A 19,402-nucleotide genomic window follows, 5' to 3' on the forward strand; every position below is an offset into this window, starting at 1 on the left:
ATTGATCACTGTTCGTTATCTTCACCTTTCATTCATATAAAGAGTAGCCCGCGTAGCTCTTTTTATTATATTATAGAACTTGTATACTGACTTTTATAAGTGTTCAAAATACTGACAACTTGGTTCTAGAATACTGACATCAGTCGGACGGGGTAAACAGGTCTGAAGCTACATAATTATGTCAAATGATATTTTTTTCTTTGATAACATTTGTTTCCCGTTTTCATAGTATGCACTACAGCAAATCATCGTGTGTACACGTATACGTTTCCGTGTATCAGTGGATTCCTCTAGAAATCCGGAATATTACGCAGATATCCCCTACGTCATAAGTTTGGCTGACAGATTCACAGCAGAGTACACGTAAGTTGTGACTTGTAGCTTATATTTTGTCTTATTTTCTGTTTATTCCGGTGACAGTATGGGTTTTTTTTTCAGAGAGACGAAGACTTTAGCAAATGTTTATGAAAGAAATAAGCAATTTTCATTGATAAAAAAAATCTAGGCCTATAGCCTAGGTGTTTTTGGAAAAACACTAGATCTAGACCTAAGCATTGACGAGAGTGGAAATGGGTTTTGCTAACTAAACAGTCGGCAACTTTGAATACCCCACCATATTCTATTGGAAAACAATTAAACAACAGACTCGAAGAATAGCTAGGCCTAGCGATCCAATTCGTGTTCACGAGTGAACAAAAGGCAGAATAAAACCTTATTGCTATGACGTACATGCATTCTTCGGCCAGATCATTGGTGTTCGCTGTGTATTGGGGAATATGCAATTTGGACTGGCAAATTGTGAAGTAAAATCAACATAGGAGTTTAATAAAGATGAAAATAATCTGTCATTTTTTGCACAGGCACCTGAAGTGTGGACAGCTTGTATCACTCGGCTAACCTCGGAATCCGGAATCAGCCGAGGTTGACCGAAGGTAGCTTGTATAGATCTTTATTATATGTATACCCCCCCCCCCCCCCTTCTAGAATGGAATTACTTTTATACAGAACCAATAATGTATCCAAAATATGTTATTTCACCACCGATCACCTTTTAAATCCAGAAAGGGGGGGGGGGGGGGTAGTAGAAGTAGAGCGCTAGTGTCCATACTTCAGGTGACTGTGATTAAAACCTATGAAGAAGACTCGTGTAAATTCTTTAATTTTTTTAAAAAGAAAATTATCTACATGAAAATCACTACTTTTTTGTTAATGTTTTTTAAATCTACGGCTAAAATCTTTAAAAACATGTTATTTGGAAAAGAGATATATTAAACAAATACACTGTATATTTTATAAAAGAAATTTAAATGAAATGATACACAGGGTTTTTTAAAGGTCTTGATGTCAAGGGCCAGGGTCTTTCCAATCGGGAAAAATGGCGACATTTGCTTGAAATTGGGGGAAAATGTTTCATACAAAGAAATATGGAAAAACCCAATTCAGAGTGCTTTAAGGTATAATTGGGATCCTTCTGACTTTCAATTTGGTCTAAGCTTACCTCATTCAAATAAGCAGAGGCCAAAGAATTAGGTTTACTTAATACTTTTGAAGCAAAAAATTGTAATCTGTGGGCCTGTGAAGAAGATTTATGAACGATTTGGCTACCCTGCTTGATTTGTTTTCATTGTTTGGTAATTTCAAAGCAAAATAGGGAAAAATACCTGCTTTTTAATATTGGGAATGGGGCCTTATTTCGGTCCCCTACACACCCTTTAAAAATCCCTGATACATGTATATATAGCGCTAAATATTTTTGTTTAGATTTGAACCAAACCAGAGAAAACGTATTGATCGCGGTCAAAATTAACAGTCTAGAAATTCCTAAAAGAATCATACTGTTGCTAATCTTATACCAGTTTACATCAATGTTCTCGGTGACTACCTGTTTAGCTCACCTGAGCTGAAAGTGAGCTTTTCTGAACGCCTGTTGTCCGTCGTCTGTCTGTCTGTCCGTCTGCCTGTAACTTTTACATTTTTGACTTCTTCTCCAGAACTACTGGGTCAATTTCACGCAAACTTGGTACAAAGCATTCTTGGATAAAAGGGTTTACAAGTTTCCTTAAATTAAGTGCCTTGCCCCTTCAAACGGGAGATAATCACAAAAATGCAAAAATAGGTTGGGATCATCTAAAAATCTTCTCAAGAACCAATGGACCATGGACAATGGAGCTGAAATTTACATGAAAGCTTTCTGACGTAATGCAGATTCAAGTTTGTTAAAATGATGATCCCCGGGGTTAGGACGGGACCACAATAGGAAATCAAAGTTTTACATGCAAATGTATAGGTAATATCTTTAAAAATCTACTTCTCAAGAACCACTGGGCTAGGAAAGTAGTAATTTACATGATAGCTTCCTGACATTGTGCAAATTCAAGTTTCTTATAATCATGACCCCTAGGGGTGAAATGGGGACACAATAGGGAATCAAAGTTTTACATATACTAATATATAGAAAAATATATTTATAAATCTTCTCAAGAACCATTGGGCCAAAGAAGTTTACATTAATACGATACCTTCCTGATATAGTGCAGATTCAAGTTTGTAAAAATATGGTCCCTGTGGGTACGATGGGGCTACAATAAAGGATCAGAGTTTTACATGCAATTATATAGGAAAAATCTTTAAAAATATTCTTCTAAAGAACCACTGTGCCAGGAAAGTAGAAAATTACATGAAAGCTTCTTGACATTTTGGAGATTCAAGTTTGTTAAAATCATACCGCCCCCCCCCCCCCCCCCCCCCCCCCCCCCCCATCCGGGTAGGATGGGGCGACAATAAGGGATCAAAGTTTTACATACAAATATATAGGGGTAATCTTTAAAAATCTTCTTCTAAAGAACCACTGGGCTAGTATATTAGAATTTCACATGAAAGCTTCCTGACATAGTGCCGATTCAAGTTTGTAAAAATCATGGCCCCCGGGGGCAGGATGGGACCACAATAGGGGATCAAAGTTTTACATACAAATATATTGGGGAAAATCATTAAAAATCTTCTGAGGAATCACTGGGTCAAAGAAGTTGACATTTGCATGAAAGTTTCCTGACATGGTGCAGATTTAAGTTTGTAAAAATCATGGCCCTCGGGGTTAGGTTGGTGCTACAATAGGGATAAAAGTTTTACATGCAAATAGATAGAGAAAATCTTTAAATATGGGCCCAGGTGACTCAGGTGAACGATGGGACCGATGGGCCTCTTGTTTGTAATTCCGACCGGGTTTGATTGAAATTTTAAAAATCGCAATATTTGCGAATTTTGGCCATTTCATTTTGATTTCTTTGTAAAATACATTTTAATGATGTAATTTTTCCTAATTAACATGCCTTTTTAAAAAAAATGATTTCAGTAGTAGACTTAAAAATCATTAAAAAAAACAAACAAATATCGTTTTCAATTAATAAATATGTTTTTGTTTTAGATATTCGTATGCAACAATTCACATTGAAATCTAGACTCTAAAATCTCTTATTTGTGCAAACAAAACATTTTTTTATCTTTCAGAAAAACAAGATGTCCATGGGACACATCGCTCACCTGAGTCACCTTGGCCCATATTCAAAGATTTTCCCTAGGGATCATGTACAACTTTGATCCCTATTGTGACCCCAACCTATCCCCAGGGGCTATGGTTTTTACAAACTTGGATCTGCACTATGTCAGGAAGTTTTCGTCTAAATGTAAACTTTTATGGCCTAATGATTCTTGAGAAGATTTTTAAAGATTTTCTCAATATTCTTGCATATAAAACTTTGATCCCCTATTGTGGCCCCATCCTACCCCCGGGGGCCATTATTTTATCAAATTCGAATTTGCACTATGTCAGGAACCTTTCGTGTAAATTAGTATTTTCCTAGCCCAGTTCTTGGGAAGAAGGGTTTTTAAGAATTTCCCTATATATTTGTATGTGAAACTTTGATCCCCTATTGTGGCCCCATTCTACCCCTTGGGTCATGATTTTAACAACTTAAATTTGCACTATGTCAGGAAACTTTCATGTAAATTTCTACTTTCCTGACCCAGTGGTTCTTGGGGGAAAAAAATTTAAAAAGATTTTCCTATCTGTATGTCTCTACAAACCAGTAGCTAAGTACTTCGTTACTAGCTTGAAAATACGGATGTATATTTAATTGCTGTTATAAAATTTAGAAATTCATTTCAAAATTAAGGATTATCTCCCTCATGCATAGCTCTTATCCTTAGACGAATTTGACTCCACTTTTTTTGGCACGCTGTTTTTGGCTATAATAACTCTAAAACTTCATTGTTATTTCGGATTTCAAACATTTCGGTTGAGCATCACTGAAGAGACATTATTTGTCGAAATGCGCATCTGGTGCATCCAAATTGGTACTGTATAAGTTTTACATGTACATGTACAACTGTAAAAAGATTTTTAAATGACACCACCCTATTTTTGCATTTTTGTGATTATCTCCCTTTTGAACATTCATTTGAACAAACCTGAAAGTACTTAACCCAAGGATGTTCCTTGCCTAGTTTGGTTGAAATTGATCCAGTGATTCTGGAGAAGAAGTCAAAAATGTGAAAAGTGACCGACAGACGGACAACAGGCGATGAGAAAAGCTCATTTGATCTTTTAGCTCAGGTCAGCTAAAAAACACTAAAGATTCATATAAGATAATTGAGAGTTTGTATCACTCTTTCAATGGTGAAAATGGTCATACTTCATGTAAGGTGTTTCAACGAGCCATTCAATAAAATTTTAGCGTAATGAGCCAACTTAATGATGTTCTACAACTCCTGGCATTTTTGCCATGTTTGATAATCAATGTCATTAAAACAAACTTCTTATGATAAAAATTGCCTATATATAACCTTCTCACTGACGTACCTTTTGTGGTACTAATTTTAATGTATAGCTTAACATTTTCAATAATATTTCGGTCCAGAGACGGTGCAGGCTAGCTCATTAATGTTTTTTATTTTATTTCTGACAATGAATTACTTGTAAATTCCGGTGGTAAATGAGGCTGATGTACTGAGGCATTATCGTCTCGGTAAAAGCACCCCACACTATAATGGTGAAGTTTTGTCCATTTTGTTGCGGTGTTAAGTCGAGTCTCTAATCCTTTTTGGCTTTCCTCCATACATAATCATAGCTGTTTTCATCAAAGGAATCACTTTAGACCACTAACTTTGTACCTAATACACCATATCTTCTCTCTATATGATGATATCAGATACACATAATGCACATTTGTTGCTTATACTGTGTGTCATGATCTTAAACCAAGGTCATTTGGCAAAGGTCAAGGTTATTTGTAAAAATGTTAGAAATATCTGTTCTAAACCCTAACTTTGTAATGGAGACAGAAACACATGATACAAGGGTTGCTAACGGACACTGTGTCGTGACCTTGAATAGAGGGTATTAGACTGAGACCGAGGTCACAGGTACATGTAAGAATAGGTAAAGCACTCCACTTGTCCTTAACTATAATGGATTGGATGAATATAAGTGGAAGTTAATGTCTCTTTTAGGTCATAACTTTGCAATGGAGAGACAGTAGAATCTAATATTTGGTGTATTGGTTGCTAATGAGGAGACTGTGTCCTGACCTAGAACCTTGGTAGTTTTATAAAGATGAAGGTTATTGATAAAAATGTTGTGGAAAATATTGGAATAAAAGTAAAATGTGGTCCAATATGAAAATGATGGTACAGCTTTTAAATGTTTCATTTTTTGTACAGATTGTGAACATGAGTAGTAAAGGAGGGGGAGGAAAACAAGGAAAATCAAGAGGTGGATCTCAGAAAGATCATGGTGGGCCTATTGGCAAAGGAAATTCCTCTAGAAACACTAGAGGTGAATCACAAAGCAACAAGAGAGGTGGACAGGGACATTCTAGAGGTGGTGGACAGGGACATTCTAGAGGTGGTGGACAGGAACATTCTAGAGGTGGTGGACAGGGACATTCTAGAGGTAGTGGACAGGAACATTCTAGAGGTGGTGGACAGGGACATTCTAGAGGTGGTGGACAGGGACATTCTAGAGGTGGTGGACAGGGAAATTCTAGAGGTGGACAGCATGGTGGACACAGAGGTCAAGGATATAAAGGTATGTAGAGATAGACCGGGGCCAGGATTTATGGTCATGTTTAGAATCACAGGAGAATCTCGAGCTAGACCCAGTTAACACGTGGTTTTGATGTTAGTTCACCTTAGTGACCTATTGCTATTGGTCAGCATCGGTCGTAGTCCATCGTGCTTTAGCAATTGAATATTTCTAACTTCTTGATAACTACCATTCCAATTCTTTTCAGATTTGGTATGAAGCATCTCTGGGACAAGGGGGACATAAATTGTAAATTTCAGGACTCCTGCACCCCTTGGGACTTAGGGCCAAATTTTTACCAATTTTCAAAAATCTTCTTTACAATCACGCATCTGTAAGAAAAACTAAATGCATGGTCATGTTGACCAGGAAGACCTAGTGATAGTGCTGTAGAGCAAGAAGGTCTCAATCAAAATTGCAAATTTCTGACACCAGGACGGGGTCAAACTTTATATGTAATACATTTAAATAGCATCTTGTGTAGTGCTGTTGATACTAAATTGAAATTATTTGAATATTTAGAAAGAGCAGAGAGTCCTTTACCAAGATTGTAAATTTGATGATCCCAGAGGTAGGGATTTGGGTATCAGGGATGGGCCAAAATAGTCAGTGAATAAATGAGTTATCAAATTGAACAATACTTACAGGGCTTAATTGACCCTTTTGGCACAGGGTCCGATACCGTTTCAGTTAGGAATTTTATGTCGAAAGCTGCTATTTTGGGAAAAGTACTCAGACAAAAAATAATGCATTGTAGGTAGAAATACAAAACTATTTTTGCATCGTGATGAAAGGTACATAGGCTCCAATTGTTATGTTGAATGTTAATAAAGATTATGAATGCTACGGTATTCTGTAAATAAAATGAAATAAAAACTATTAAAATTTAGATCTATGTACATGCAAAATCCACTTTGTAGAGATATGCCGTATTTTGCAGAATATAATACGCTTTGGTATTTAATAACCACCCCCGTTTTGGGGCCTGAAAATTGATGAAAACTCGCAATTCGTGTGTATAATACAGTGATTGGGAAGGCCATGCGCCCTGCGCCATAGTCCCATTCAGGTGAAAATTGGCGCATTAAATTATCTAATCCATGCGCCAAAGTGCGCATTCATTATCGATTGTAACTTACGGTTTGTTTTTTTTTCTCTAGAATTAATTGGGTACGACTTACTTATTTTTTGTACTTTCATTTTTAATTCCTATGTATTCTGATACACCGAATATCATTGGTTGAAGCAATACAAATCAAAATAGATAACCAATAAACTATTTCCTCTTACATAACATCTCATCACGTCTTCTCATGTTTATACTTTAGCGTTTAGGCATAAGTTTCGGAAGTCCAAAGATAGATAAAGAAACGACAGAAAGTGAAAAAAAACACCCACCAAATAATGAAATAAAAAACGAACGAGAGACCGTCTTCAAATACCAATGCTGATAAAAGCAATGATACCGTTGAGAAGGGGACATTGAAACAAAGTAGAAACATTTTCAAGAGCGGTGGAAAAAGATCGTGGTCATTGTTCAGAGTTTCAATTAAAACAATAATGTTCCACTGCACATTTGCTATTTATTAAAATATGTTGATGACCCATTAAATCTGAAAATGGCCCATTAAAAACTTGAACCGTGGGGCCATAGTCCCATAGGCCATTTTGGCCTTCCCAATCACTGAATAATATGCAGCAAAAACTTTGACCAAGTGGTATTCTGGACTTTATTCTTCGCGGTTAATTTCACTAGAAATCTTTGTAGAAATAATGTAAGTTCTCAACTTAAGCAAAGAATTTTCATGTATGTAGCGTAGCAAAATTTCTAAGAAAACAGTAATCGAATCTTTATATGTCATAGCGGTAATCTTCGCAGAATATCTTCGGGGAAATAATGTTAAATTCAGCAAAGCACCAGATTTCGTAGCATTAAAGTTTTAACGGACTCGATATTTTTTTTTGTTTGAACTTCAAATCAATTAAACAGCTGACGTTATGAAAATAAAATCAGATATCAACGGCAAACTAACAATTCAACTTTATGACAAACGGGATGATTTCAGCTTCTCCATATTCATGTAGCAATATTCCATTATCACCTGCATATGGTGTTTATATTTCTCAATTGATTCGATACACAAGAGCTAGTTCTGCTTATGGTCAGTTTTTAAATCGAGGCAAACTACTGACAAACAAGTTGATGGTGCAGGGGTTTTAACAGTCTGGTTTAAATTCAGCATTTCACAAAGTCTTTAGTCGTTATAACGATCTAGTTTCCCAATACAACCTATCATTGGGTCAAATGCTGTCAGACTTGTTTCAAACCCATTGTTAGTCCATTCTTGGCACACCGATTTTACTACGGATAACTCCGTTTACCTGATCAAGATAAAGGGCTCACGGCGGGTGTGATCGGTCGACAGGGGATGCTTACTCCTCCTAGGTACCTAATCCCACCTCAGGTGTGTCCAGAGGGTCCATGTTTCCATAACTCTTTATTTTGTATTGTCCATAGGAGTTATGAGATTGATCACTGTTCGTTATCATCACCTTTCATTAATGAACAAGCGTTCAATATGTCGTATAACACTACTAGAGCTGCGAAAAATGATGTACAAAGCACAGGCACTCAACGTTTTGATATCTATAATTTAAAAAATGTCTTCCTCTAACACTGTGGCCAAACGTCATTCGGATACAACCATTCCTACGCAGGATGCAATCATGCTTTTAACGCAGAGTACAACCAACCCTTACACTAATATACTGTGGAAAGTGTGTATGTTCGTGAGGAGGGGTTGGAAAGTGGTCCATATTTTTCTTCATGCAGATATATAGCCTATCAGGTGACGCAATAAATTCTGGTTTGAATGATAAGTAGCATTCGGTCAGATCCCCTACCATGTGTTCAAACACTTCAACACAGTTAGAAAATTTCGTGTAAATTTGTCGCAGTCCTTCGTTATCTAAATTTTGTATTTTAGAAAACAGAAAAGCCTACCTAAAATTCAATTCCATCAGTGAAAAGACAACATCATTACATATATGTATACCATAAACGTCATGAAGAAAACTGCAATTAAGTAGGAAAATCTTTAATAATCTTCTTCTCGACAACCACTAGGCCAGAAAAGTTCAAATTTACATGAAAGTTTTCCTAGTCCTAACATAGTGCAGATTCAAGTTTGTTAAAACCACGACCCCTGGGGGTAGGGGGGGTCACACTATTTGGAATATTGGGAAAATATTTAAAAATCTTCTTCTCAAGAAGCAACTCTTCCCCCTCTAGTCACCTCAGTTAAGCTATCGATCTTAATTATACATAGTGTTTACAAATAAAACATCTTATGTCATACTGTCATTTAATTTAATTCAATTGTGTTTTTAAATTCATTGTTGCATTGAATGCATTCCTCCTCTTACCCTTGTAAAGCGCCTTAGAGTAATTTGTTTTTTATAAGGCACTGTGTAAATTTTATCATTATCATTACTAACTGCTTAAGATTCTGAATTAAGTTTATTTGGGAAAGTTCAAAGTCAATGCCTGTGTATCAGTCCCAGTCTTGTTACCATCAACACACAATCAGACACGTAGCTGTCTTGTTACCATCAACACACAATCAGTCACGTAGCTGTCTTGTTACCATCAACACACAATCAGTCACGTAGCTGTCTTGTTACCATCAACACACAATCAGTCACGTAGGTGTCTTGTTACCATCAACACACAATCAGTCACGTAGCTGCCCATACGCCAGTACGCAGTTACCATCAACACACAATTAGACACGTAGGTGTCTTGTTACCATCAACACACAATCAGTCACGTAGCTGTCTTGTTACCATCAACACACAATCAGTCACGTAGCTGTCTTGTTACCATCAACACACAATCAGTCACGTAGCTGTCTTGTTACCATCAACACACAATCAGTCACGTAGCTGTCTTGTTACCATCAACACACAATCAGTCACGTAGCTGTCTTGTTACCATCAACACACAATCAGTCACGTAGCTGTCTTGTTACCATCAACACACAATCAGTCACGTAGCTGCCTATACGCCAGTATGCAGTTACCATCAACACACAACCAGGCGCGTAGCTGTCTTGTTACCATCAACACACAATCAGACACGTAGCTGCCTATGTATGCGAGTACGCAATTGCGTACACATAATTTACAGAGAGAAAGAGTTCTGTCGTTGAAATATTTGTGCCTCAAATATAACTTTGCGTTATAAGCAGTACATGTAGCTCCGATTTATGATTTAATCAACATTATAATGCCCATTCAATAAAATTGTGTCCTTTTTGAATTTCAAATTATCAACTATATGCACTGAAAAAAGTAGACAAACAAGGTGACGTCATTCATAAAACCCAGGGGCTTCCAGAACCACCAGACCTTTTGGCGTACGTTAGTTCATTTTCTTTCTGGCTACGCGCCTGACACCTCTCTCGAACTTTGTAACATATAAGGTTTTACAGATACATTATAATCACAGGATTTAAAAAAACTTTCGGAGGGTTAAACAGAACACATTATTTCACTAGGAAATAGTGGACTGAAATTGACAGTGTAATCCTTTACTTCAGTGAATTATTTGTGGAATATTTGTAAATGCTGCAGGCACTGGACGGGGTTCAGCTTTGAATGATCCAAAGATCAAGAACAGAGAACTCTTTACCTCCAACGCCTTGGATACCAACCCTGTTAATACACTAAGGTATTTGTTTTCATCTTAATACTTCAATATTGTCAATGAAAGGTGAAGATAACGAACAGTGATTGATATCATAACTCCTATAAGCAATACAAAATAGAAAGTTTGGCAAACACGGACCCCAGGATTGATTGATTGAATATTGTTTTACGTCCCTCTCGAGAATATTTCACTCATATGGAGACGTCACCATTGCCGGTGAAGGGTTGCAAAATTTAAGCCTATGGTCGGCGATTATGGCCATTGAGCAGGGAGGGATCTTTATCGTGCCATACCGGCTGTGACACGGGACCTCGGTTTTTGCGGTCTCGTCCGAAGGACCGCCCCATTTAGTCGCCTCTTACGACAAGCAAGGGGGTATTGAGGACCTATTCTAACCCGGATCCCCACGGAACGGGCCCCTGGATATACCAGATGTGGGATCAGGTACCTACGAGGAGTAAGCATCCCCTGTCATCCGGTTACACTCGCCGTGAGTCCTATATCTTGATCAGGTAAACAGAGTTATCCGTAGTCAAAATCAGTGTGTCAAGAACAGCCTAACAATCCTAATCGGTATGAAACAAGTCAGACAATGTGTGATCAATATTGACAGTGTGTGAGAAAGTTAATTTCCCATTGAAAAGTTTCCCTGTAGGGATGAAATGCAGTTTTCCATATGTACTAGCAAATTTTTAAGTGTTTGTGATTGCTATAGAGATGAGGTACGTGAATGTGGGAGTTATAATGATTTTGCAGTATTTCTGTATAAGTCATAATGTGGGTGAGTATGAGAATAAAACTGGCTTATCGATTGTATATTGCTTCTTTACAATAACCACCGACTCAGCAGTGGCAAGTCACAAAACTATGTCATATGTCCTCAACAACTTTCACTCAGAAAAATTGATAGAGGCCTAAGTCCTCGGGCCGTTACAGCAGAGCCCTCCCTATAGGTAACACGTATGCACACACATTTATACAGGTCAAGGTCAGTAAGATGGAATGTTTACAAACAAAAATGTTTCAACCATGTAAACAAGCTTAACTCGATATCTGTAGTCCATTCATCACCATGGAATTCCCCTTTATTATTGAACACAAAAGCTCGATCCATCAACTCGAAAATCGACGAAATACAGTGTGTCTGTGAACAATTTAGTGTTGATGTTGCTGTTATAACACAAACATGGCTGGAATCAAATATTCCTATCGAGTCAGTATCATCGAATGAATACCATCCGCCATAGTTTAAATCCCGTACAAGGGGGAGGAAGTAGATATTCACATCAAGGACAGGATCCCATTCAAATCTTGACGAACGGAGTGAGGATTATTTGGAGACTAAATGGGTGACCATTCAACCTCAGTGCCTCCCAAGATAGTTCTCTGTGATCATTATTGGAGGAATCTACCACCACCCCAGACGCAAGAAATGGGCCGATGATACCTCGCATCCTGGCAAATTTGGAGAGGATCCTGCAGAAACGTCCAGATACAGGCATAATACTGACAGGTGATCCTAACCAGCAGATACACCACACCCTCACCAGCAGATACACCACACCCTCACCAGCAGATACACCACACCCTCACCAGCAGATACACCACACCCTCACCAGCAGATACACCACACCCTCACCAGCAGTTTCAATCTTATCCAGATAGTGAAAATACCAGCAAGAGGAAGAAAAACTCTTGATAAAATTCTAACCAACTTGAAACTATTTTATAAGGATCGTTTCCGATAGGGGCTCTCGGAACACCACACCACGAAACTATTATTGCACCTCCATGTGAATTTGAGGCACAGAAACCAAGTGTTGCTTACAGAACTTCAAGGCATGCTACTGTCAGCCAAAAAAAAAAATGGAGGTTGCAAAATGATTGATTGATTCAATATTGGTTAACGTCCCTCTCGAGAATATTTCACTCATATGGAGACGTCACCACTGCCGTTGAAGGGCTGCAAAATTTAGGCCTTTGAGCAGGAAGGGATCTTTATCGTGCCACACCTGCTGTGACACGGGATCTCGGTTTTTGCGGTCTCATCCGAAGGCCCGCCCCATTTAGTCGCCTCTTACGACAAGCAAGGGGTACTGAGGACCTATTCTAACTCGGATTCCCAAGCGCTAAAGGATGTCAAGTGGGAAGGCCTGTATTTCTTAACAACATGGGAGCAACAATTGGAATTCTTCAAGTCAGTCCTCTTTGAAATTATAGACAGATGTGTATCCCTCAAAACCAAGACCATACAATCAAATGACAAACCGTGGGTGACTCAAGATTTTAAGGCACTGGTATCTAAACGCCAAGCAGCCAAATCCATCGGTAACCATGAACTATATAACCAACTAAATAACTCAATCAACAAGAAATTCAAAGCCCTGAACTCTGACTTCTACAAAAACTCAGTAGACGAAATGTGCAGATCGGACAACAAACAGTGGTGGAAAATAGTCAAATCAGTCATAGGACTAGGTACGAAAAACGACACTTTACAAAATCTAGCCAACACCAGGTCTGAAGGAAACATTTCAAAGCTTTCAGATGAAATAAGTGCGTTTAAGAATCTGGAACTGCTCAGAGAGGTCAGACTGACCCAATTCCGGATAAATTCATCCTTACACCAGATGAAGTGGAAAAACAGCTTTCCAACATCAAAATAGCCCAAGCTATGGACCCCGATTCCATTCCAAACTGGATTTTGAGAGCACTTTCGACACCATCGCAAAGTCATTATGTGCCCTATTCAACAGTTCCTTGAGAGAAAGTTTCACTCCTGCAATCTGGAAAAGGGCATATCCGGTCCCTATACCTTAAGTAAACCATGTATCCAATCCTATAAAAGACTTACGACCAACATCTCTCACACCTGCTCGCAAAATTAATGGAACAACATCCTGTGCAACATCTAAGAACAACATGTCCTAATATCGATCCCAATCAATATGGTGCTAAGAGTGGAAGCTCAACCACCCACGCACTTCTATAGATTCCACAGCCTATGCACGAGGCCGCTGATGACAGTATCAAGTTTGTTCGACTGTTGTGCATTGATTTCAGCAAAGCCTTCGATCACAACAAGTTGTTGAAAAAATAGAAAATAACGACGTACACCCAGTTATGAGTAATTGGTTCAAAAGCATTTCATCCAACCGTCAACAATGAGTGAAAATTAACGATATAAAATCCGAATGGACAGAAATCAACGGAGGAACGTCTCAAGGAACACTGTGCAGCCTGGAATTATCCATCTATTTGGTGGCCGACCTTCAAACAAGCGTTCCAAATGTGAAGTGTATCGATGACACCACCTTCGCTGAAATATGTGTTAAAGGAGAACCATCAGAGTTACAGGAAACAGCTGACAAGATCATATAGTGGTCCAAGAGAAATCACCTCAACATCAATACTGTACTTCCAAAACAAAGGAACTTATGATCTCATTTTGGTAAGAAGCTGGAGTTTCCTCGTCTGATCATGGAGGGTAAAGAAAATGAACGAATATACGAAATCAAATTGTCAGGTGTAATTATTAGCGACAACTCGAAATGGGATGCTCATGTAAAATATCTTGTAGAGAAAGCCTCTAAACGTCTTTTCTATCTGCACCAATTAAAGTATGCGGGTTCAAATGAAAAAGAACTGGTCAGTGTATACAAAACACTAGTGAGATCAGTGTCTGCGAGTATGTGTGTCCGATGTGATTGCATGTGTTAGCGCAATGTACATGTAATGGCAGCTCCACCTCTGACTATTTAACCCAGTTTCTCTTTACTTACTCAAGTTCTACTTTTACTATTTGTTGAGCTCTTGGGCATTATCATGTTATTCGCTCCGCGGATCGAATTAGTTTGACGCTATAGGCGTTAACGTCAATTTGCACGATTAGGGATATTAGTGTATATTCATTAATTACAACCCAAACACTATGTAGTGAACACATAACAGAGAACTCGGGTGATAGACAGCATACTTTTCATGCCTCACAATCAATGCACGGGAACTGACTAAGAAAACAACTTGCGCGCTTTTTGGATATTCATTCCAAATTTGTTTTTAAGAAGAAACTCTCTCCCTCTGGCATAATCATGTTATTCGCTCCGCGGAGCAAATCAGTTTGACATGCTTGGTTTATACATGTTAACTATTGACATTTTATAATCATGCTATTCATTCCGTTTATAATTTAAGCAAAAATCATTCATTCACATTTACGGAATAAATGCTATAATTACATGTAAGCAGTGTTTTCCATTCATTTCATTTGAACAGGCCCATTTAGAATTGTAACAGGCCAGGGGGGGGGGGGGGTATGGAAATTTTGGAAAATTAGACGCAAAATCCTGCATTCTGAGGCATTTCAGGGGGCAAAATGACCCTTGTTCATATGCCACTTTTTAACCGACATTTTTAAATATATACCAAAGGGTTGAACATTTTTACCTCAGACAAATTAGTCACAGTGGTGTTAAATACACACCTTTGCGACAGTGTTTTCCATTCATTTCATTTGAACAGGCCCATTTAGAATTGTAACAGGCCAGGGGGGGGGGGGTATGGAAATTTTGGAAAATTAGACGCAAAATCCTGCATTCTGAGGCATTTCAGGGGGCAAAATGACCCTTGTTCATATGCCACTTTTTAACCTACATTTTTAAATATATACCAAAGGGTTGAACATTTTTACCTCAGACAAATTAGTCACAGTGGTGTTAAATACACACCTTTGCGATGTTTTGACTGGAAGAAATCATGTAATGTATTCGTTCGACGCTTCATTATTTTTCACTGCCATGTGTTTCTCACGCGCAAGGTGAGAGTTTAAAATATCGTCCAATCAAAATCGCCGTTTCAAAAAGCTCTCGATAAAAACATAAACAAGGAAGAAATATGAAAGATATTTATAGCCAACCAATTGCTACCGCATACATTCTTTGCAAAGATCGATCGTGTAAATCAACATCACTGAAATTGACAACATATTATTTTTTGATTTTTTATATTTGAACCGGCCAGAAAATCGTTTGAAACGGTCAATTTGGCCGGCGGCCGGTTCTTAGGGAAAACACTGTGTAAGTACGTAGAATACATGCTGATTCGTTCCGCGGAGCGAATAACATGAGTATGCCATCCCTCTCTAATCTTTACATATTATATCTAATGACTTACATTTACAACTCTCTCTCTCTCTCTCTCTCTCTCTCTACATATTATATCTAATGACTTACATTTATTCCGTAAATGTTACTTTTAGTGTGTGTGTGTGTGTGTGATTGCCGTTTCGCTCCGCTATTGGTTTATAATTCACTATACACGTTATATTGATATTTCAATGCTAGGAACTTGTGATTTTGTGTCGGTATATACATGTATTATGTTATTCGCTCCGCTTTCATCATAGTTTTACTTAATCCCCCCAAAGGCCCATTTTTCTGTTTTATCCCCCCCCCCCCAAAAAAAAAAACCCTTTCCCGGGGGAAAACTTCCCCTTTCAACGCATTTTATAATGTTGCTTCTGTATATATATGCTCATGTCTTCCGCTCCACTATTTGCTTATAATCCATTGTACACATTGTGGTTGACGTGTTACAAAACAAATGTCTTCATTGTGGTGTATATCTCATCTTAACAGGTAAGAAACACACTAATATCCCAAATTGTGCAAATTGGCGTTAACGTCTACAACGTCAAATTAATTCGATCCGCGGAGCGAATAACATGACTGGTCAACAGGGGATGCTTATTTCTAGGCACCTGATCCCACCCCTGGTGTTTGCCCAACTATCTATTTTGTATTGCTTATAGGAGTTATGATATTGATCACTGTTCGTTATCTTCACCTTGCATGATAATGCCAGCTCTTGTATTACAACTTATCAAATGACTGAAGTCACTTGTATTCTAAACAAAATTTTGATAAGTTATTTCAGTCATTGCGTTCACTGATCCGTGACTTTTTCGTGACTTTAATTTGTACAAATTGTCTTTCTTCTGTGTTGGATTTTATTGAGGAGTCGTTCCATGACTTTTCGTACGCGTGGATTTTACATGTACAAATTGTCTTTCTTTTGTCTTCACTTTTAATGTAGACTCGTTCCATGAACATGAGATATTTACCTGTACAATGTGTTTTGTAACACAATTAACCTACATCTAGCAGGTCGTACGAAAAATTTGTGTGTGCGAAGAGGCACAAAAGCTGGACATGAGACATATCCACAAAGTGTGTGTGTTAGGCAGTTTAGATATATTGAACATCAACAACAACTTGGGGTCAATATAGATAACCTGGTTTGTATTTCGTGTGACACACTCAGCACCCCCATATCTGCTGTAACAGTTACCGATGAACCATGTGACACTGTCCTAATTCCAGCATTCATACAACACCGGGCAAAGAAAATAGGCAAACGAATTTGTCGAAGTGTTTCTAACTTACATAAAATTTTATAAAAAAGTTAGCTAGTCTGGAACTGTCTCATTGTGTACTTTGAATTGTAGATCCACTAGAAATAAATCATTGTCCATCGAATAACATCGATCTCATGGTGCTAACTGAAACATGGTTAGGATTTGGTACAGATAATTCCGTTTTGTTTGACCTTACACGAGATTGGTATGATGTCATTCACAAACCAAGACTAGAAAGTAGAGGTGGGAGTCGGGCAATTGTTCACACAAAACAGATTCATCTGTTCATGTGAGTCCTGTGAACAAAGATGCCAAGTTCACACATTTTGAACATCTAGAGTGTTCTGTTGGTGTGAAAAACAACTTTGTTCGTCTTTGTATTGTATATCGTCCACTGCCATCGAGATGGAACAATCTCCGGAATTCAGTTTTCTCTGAAGAATTGGCCAACTATCTAGACAGTTTCGTGTTAATTCCTGATGAGTTATTAATCGCAAGTGATCTCAATTTCCATCTTGATGATCCCAGTGACAGAGATGTCAGAACATTTACAGATATTTTAAAGCAATGGGAGTTATTGCAGCATGTTTCTAATGCAACGTATTTTCATGGACATACTTTAGATGTGTTAATAACCAGAGATAATAGCCGAACTTTGCATGGAGTGCCGTTTGTGGCAGACCCTGGTATATGAGACAACAATGGCAACATTACTGGGGACCATCTTGCAATTCGTTCTTTGCTGCATCTCACCAAACCTCCAAGGGAGAGGAGAACTGTAGTTTTTCTGAAACTACGTGACATTGCAGAGCTGTGGAATTTTTTTTTCAGAAGCCTGTCATTCGGACAGACATGTTTATCAACTTTGCCTGTCCGAACAGATTTAAGCCTGTCCGAATATTAAGAGTTACAATTAACATAATTTATAAAACTGAAGTAACACACAGATCTCAGGTTTTAGAAGTTTATTATAACATGTTTTACACTAGTTTTCAAACTCAATTTCTAATTCTCTCACAACCTCTCTCACCATTCTTTCATTCTCATCAAAATCTTGCTCACATCTGATTCACACTCACTCTCTTCTTCATCATCCATTCTCTCACCTACTCTTATTCCATCCCTAACACTCGGTCTCTCATCTAATACTGCTCTCTGACTCTCACTGTCACTCTCTCTCTCTCTCATATTCACTTTCATTCACTATTTCAATCTCATCTGCATCATCTTTCTTCTTGGTGGGGTTTCTTCGATAATGAAATCTTCTCCTCTGTCTTGTGGTCGAAATCTAGAATACGTAGAACACGATTTTAAAATCTAAATGATAATAATTTGAATGAATGAACTTTAATTACTTGATCCAATTTGTTGTAACACTTGTAATAACTACTGATTTTTTAAACCAACCATCCTTCTGTCAATGGCGGGAGTTGGATCAAACTCTGCAACAGAGGGTGACTGCAATCGAATGATCATCAAATCATTCAAGTGATGTCCACTGAGAGAGTGTCGCCTGTCTGTCTTGATGAGCTTCATCAGATTGAACCCTGTTTCATTGAGGACACTGGTTGGAGGAAGACTATGGACCAAATCCAGCAAACTTAAAATGTTCGTGACACCAATGTCCCCAAACACAGCATGAATATCTTCCCATGTAGAGGCACGAAAGTTCTTCTTGAACCTAAAATATTTAGATTAAATTTTTAAATCATCTGGTATGTTTAATGTAACTAAAGAGATTTTTTTTCATTATATTCCAGAATAGAAGTAAATGTTAAAATTGATACCTCCTGTAGATGAGACATTTCAGCATCTGCCATTCCTCTAACAGCTTTTTGCCATCCACTCCAGCATCATGCAGTGTCTTCTTGAATCTCTCAGAAAGGACTTTAACATGTTGTACTCCATAAGCTGATTAAAAGAAGAGAAGATATTATTAAAATCATGTTTTAAATCTAAGTAAATATGATTTCGTTTTCTCGAATAGATTCATTATTCAATATTTCAATGCCACTATGATTTAAATTTATAGTTTTTAATTCTTTGAATAAGTTTTAAAACTACAATGATTACTACCTGTAGCAAGATGAACAACACTACTGTTTTTTAAAACAACATACCCCACAAAATGCATAGGCTGGTATATATTTTTGGATTGATGAGTATTACCTTTTAAATTTTCATGAGGTGAGGA

The 19,402-nt window shown here is 37.8% G+C and overlaps 1 protein-coding gene across 3 annotated transcripts in view; it reads left to right on the plus strand.

The window, feature by feature from the left end:
• Nucleotides 1–206: 206 nt before the first annotated feature.
• LOC125664200 (uncharacterized) overlaps nucleotides 207–19,402 on the plus strand; it is a 92,396-nt gene continuing 73,200 nt past the window's right edge. The window contains exons 1-4 of one of the 3 annotated variants that reach the window (XM_048896805.2): nucleotides 207–363; nucleotides 861–932; nucleotides 5,719–6,085; nucleotides 10,718–10,814. In XM_048896805.2, the coding sequence (XP_048752762.2) occupies nucleotides 5,728–6,085; nucleotides 10,718–10,814 (455 nt within the window). In that variant the 5' untranslated portion in view covers nucleotides 207–363; nucleotides 861–932; nucleotides 5,719–5,727. The remainder of the gene's footprint in view (nucleotides 364–860; nucleotides 933–5,718; nucleotides 6,086–10,717; nucleotides 10,815–19,402) is intronic. The other 2 variants (XM_056152573.1, XM_048896804.2) reach the window with 2 other exon arrangements.

This window comes from Ostrea edulis, chromosome 1 (assembly GCF_947568905.1).
Source record: "Ostrea edulis chromosome 1, xbOstEdul1.1, whole genome shotgun sequence".
In the NCBI taxonomy this organism is placed as follows: Eukaryota; Metazoa; Mollusca; class Bivalvia; order Ostreida; family Ostreidae; genus Ostrea; species Ostrea edulis.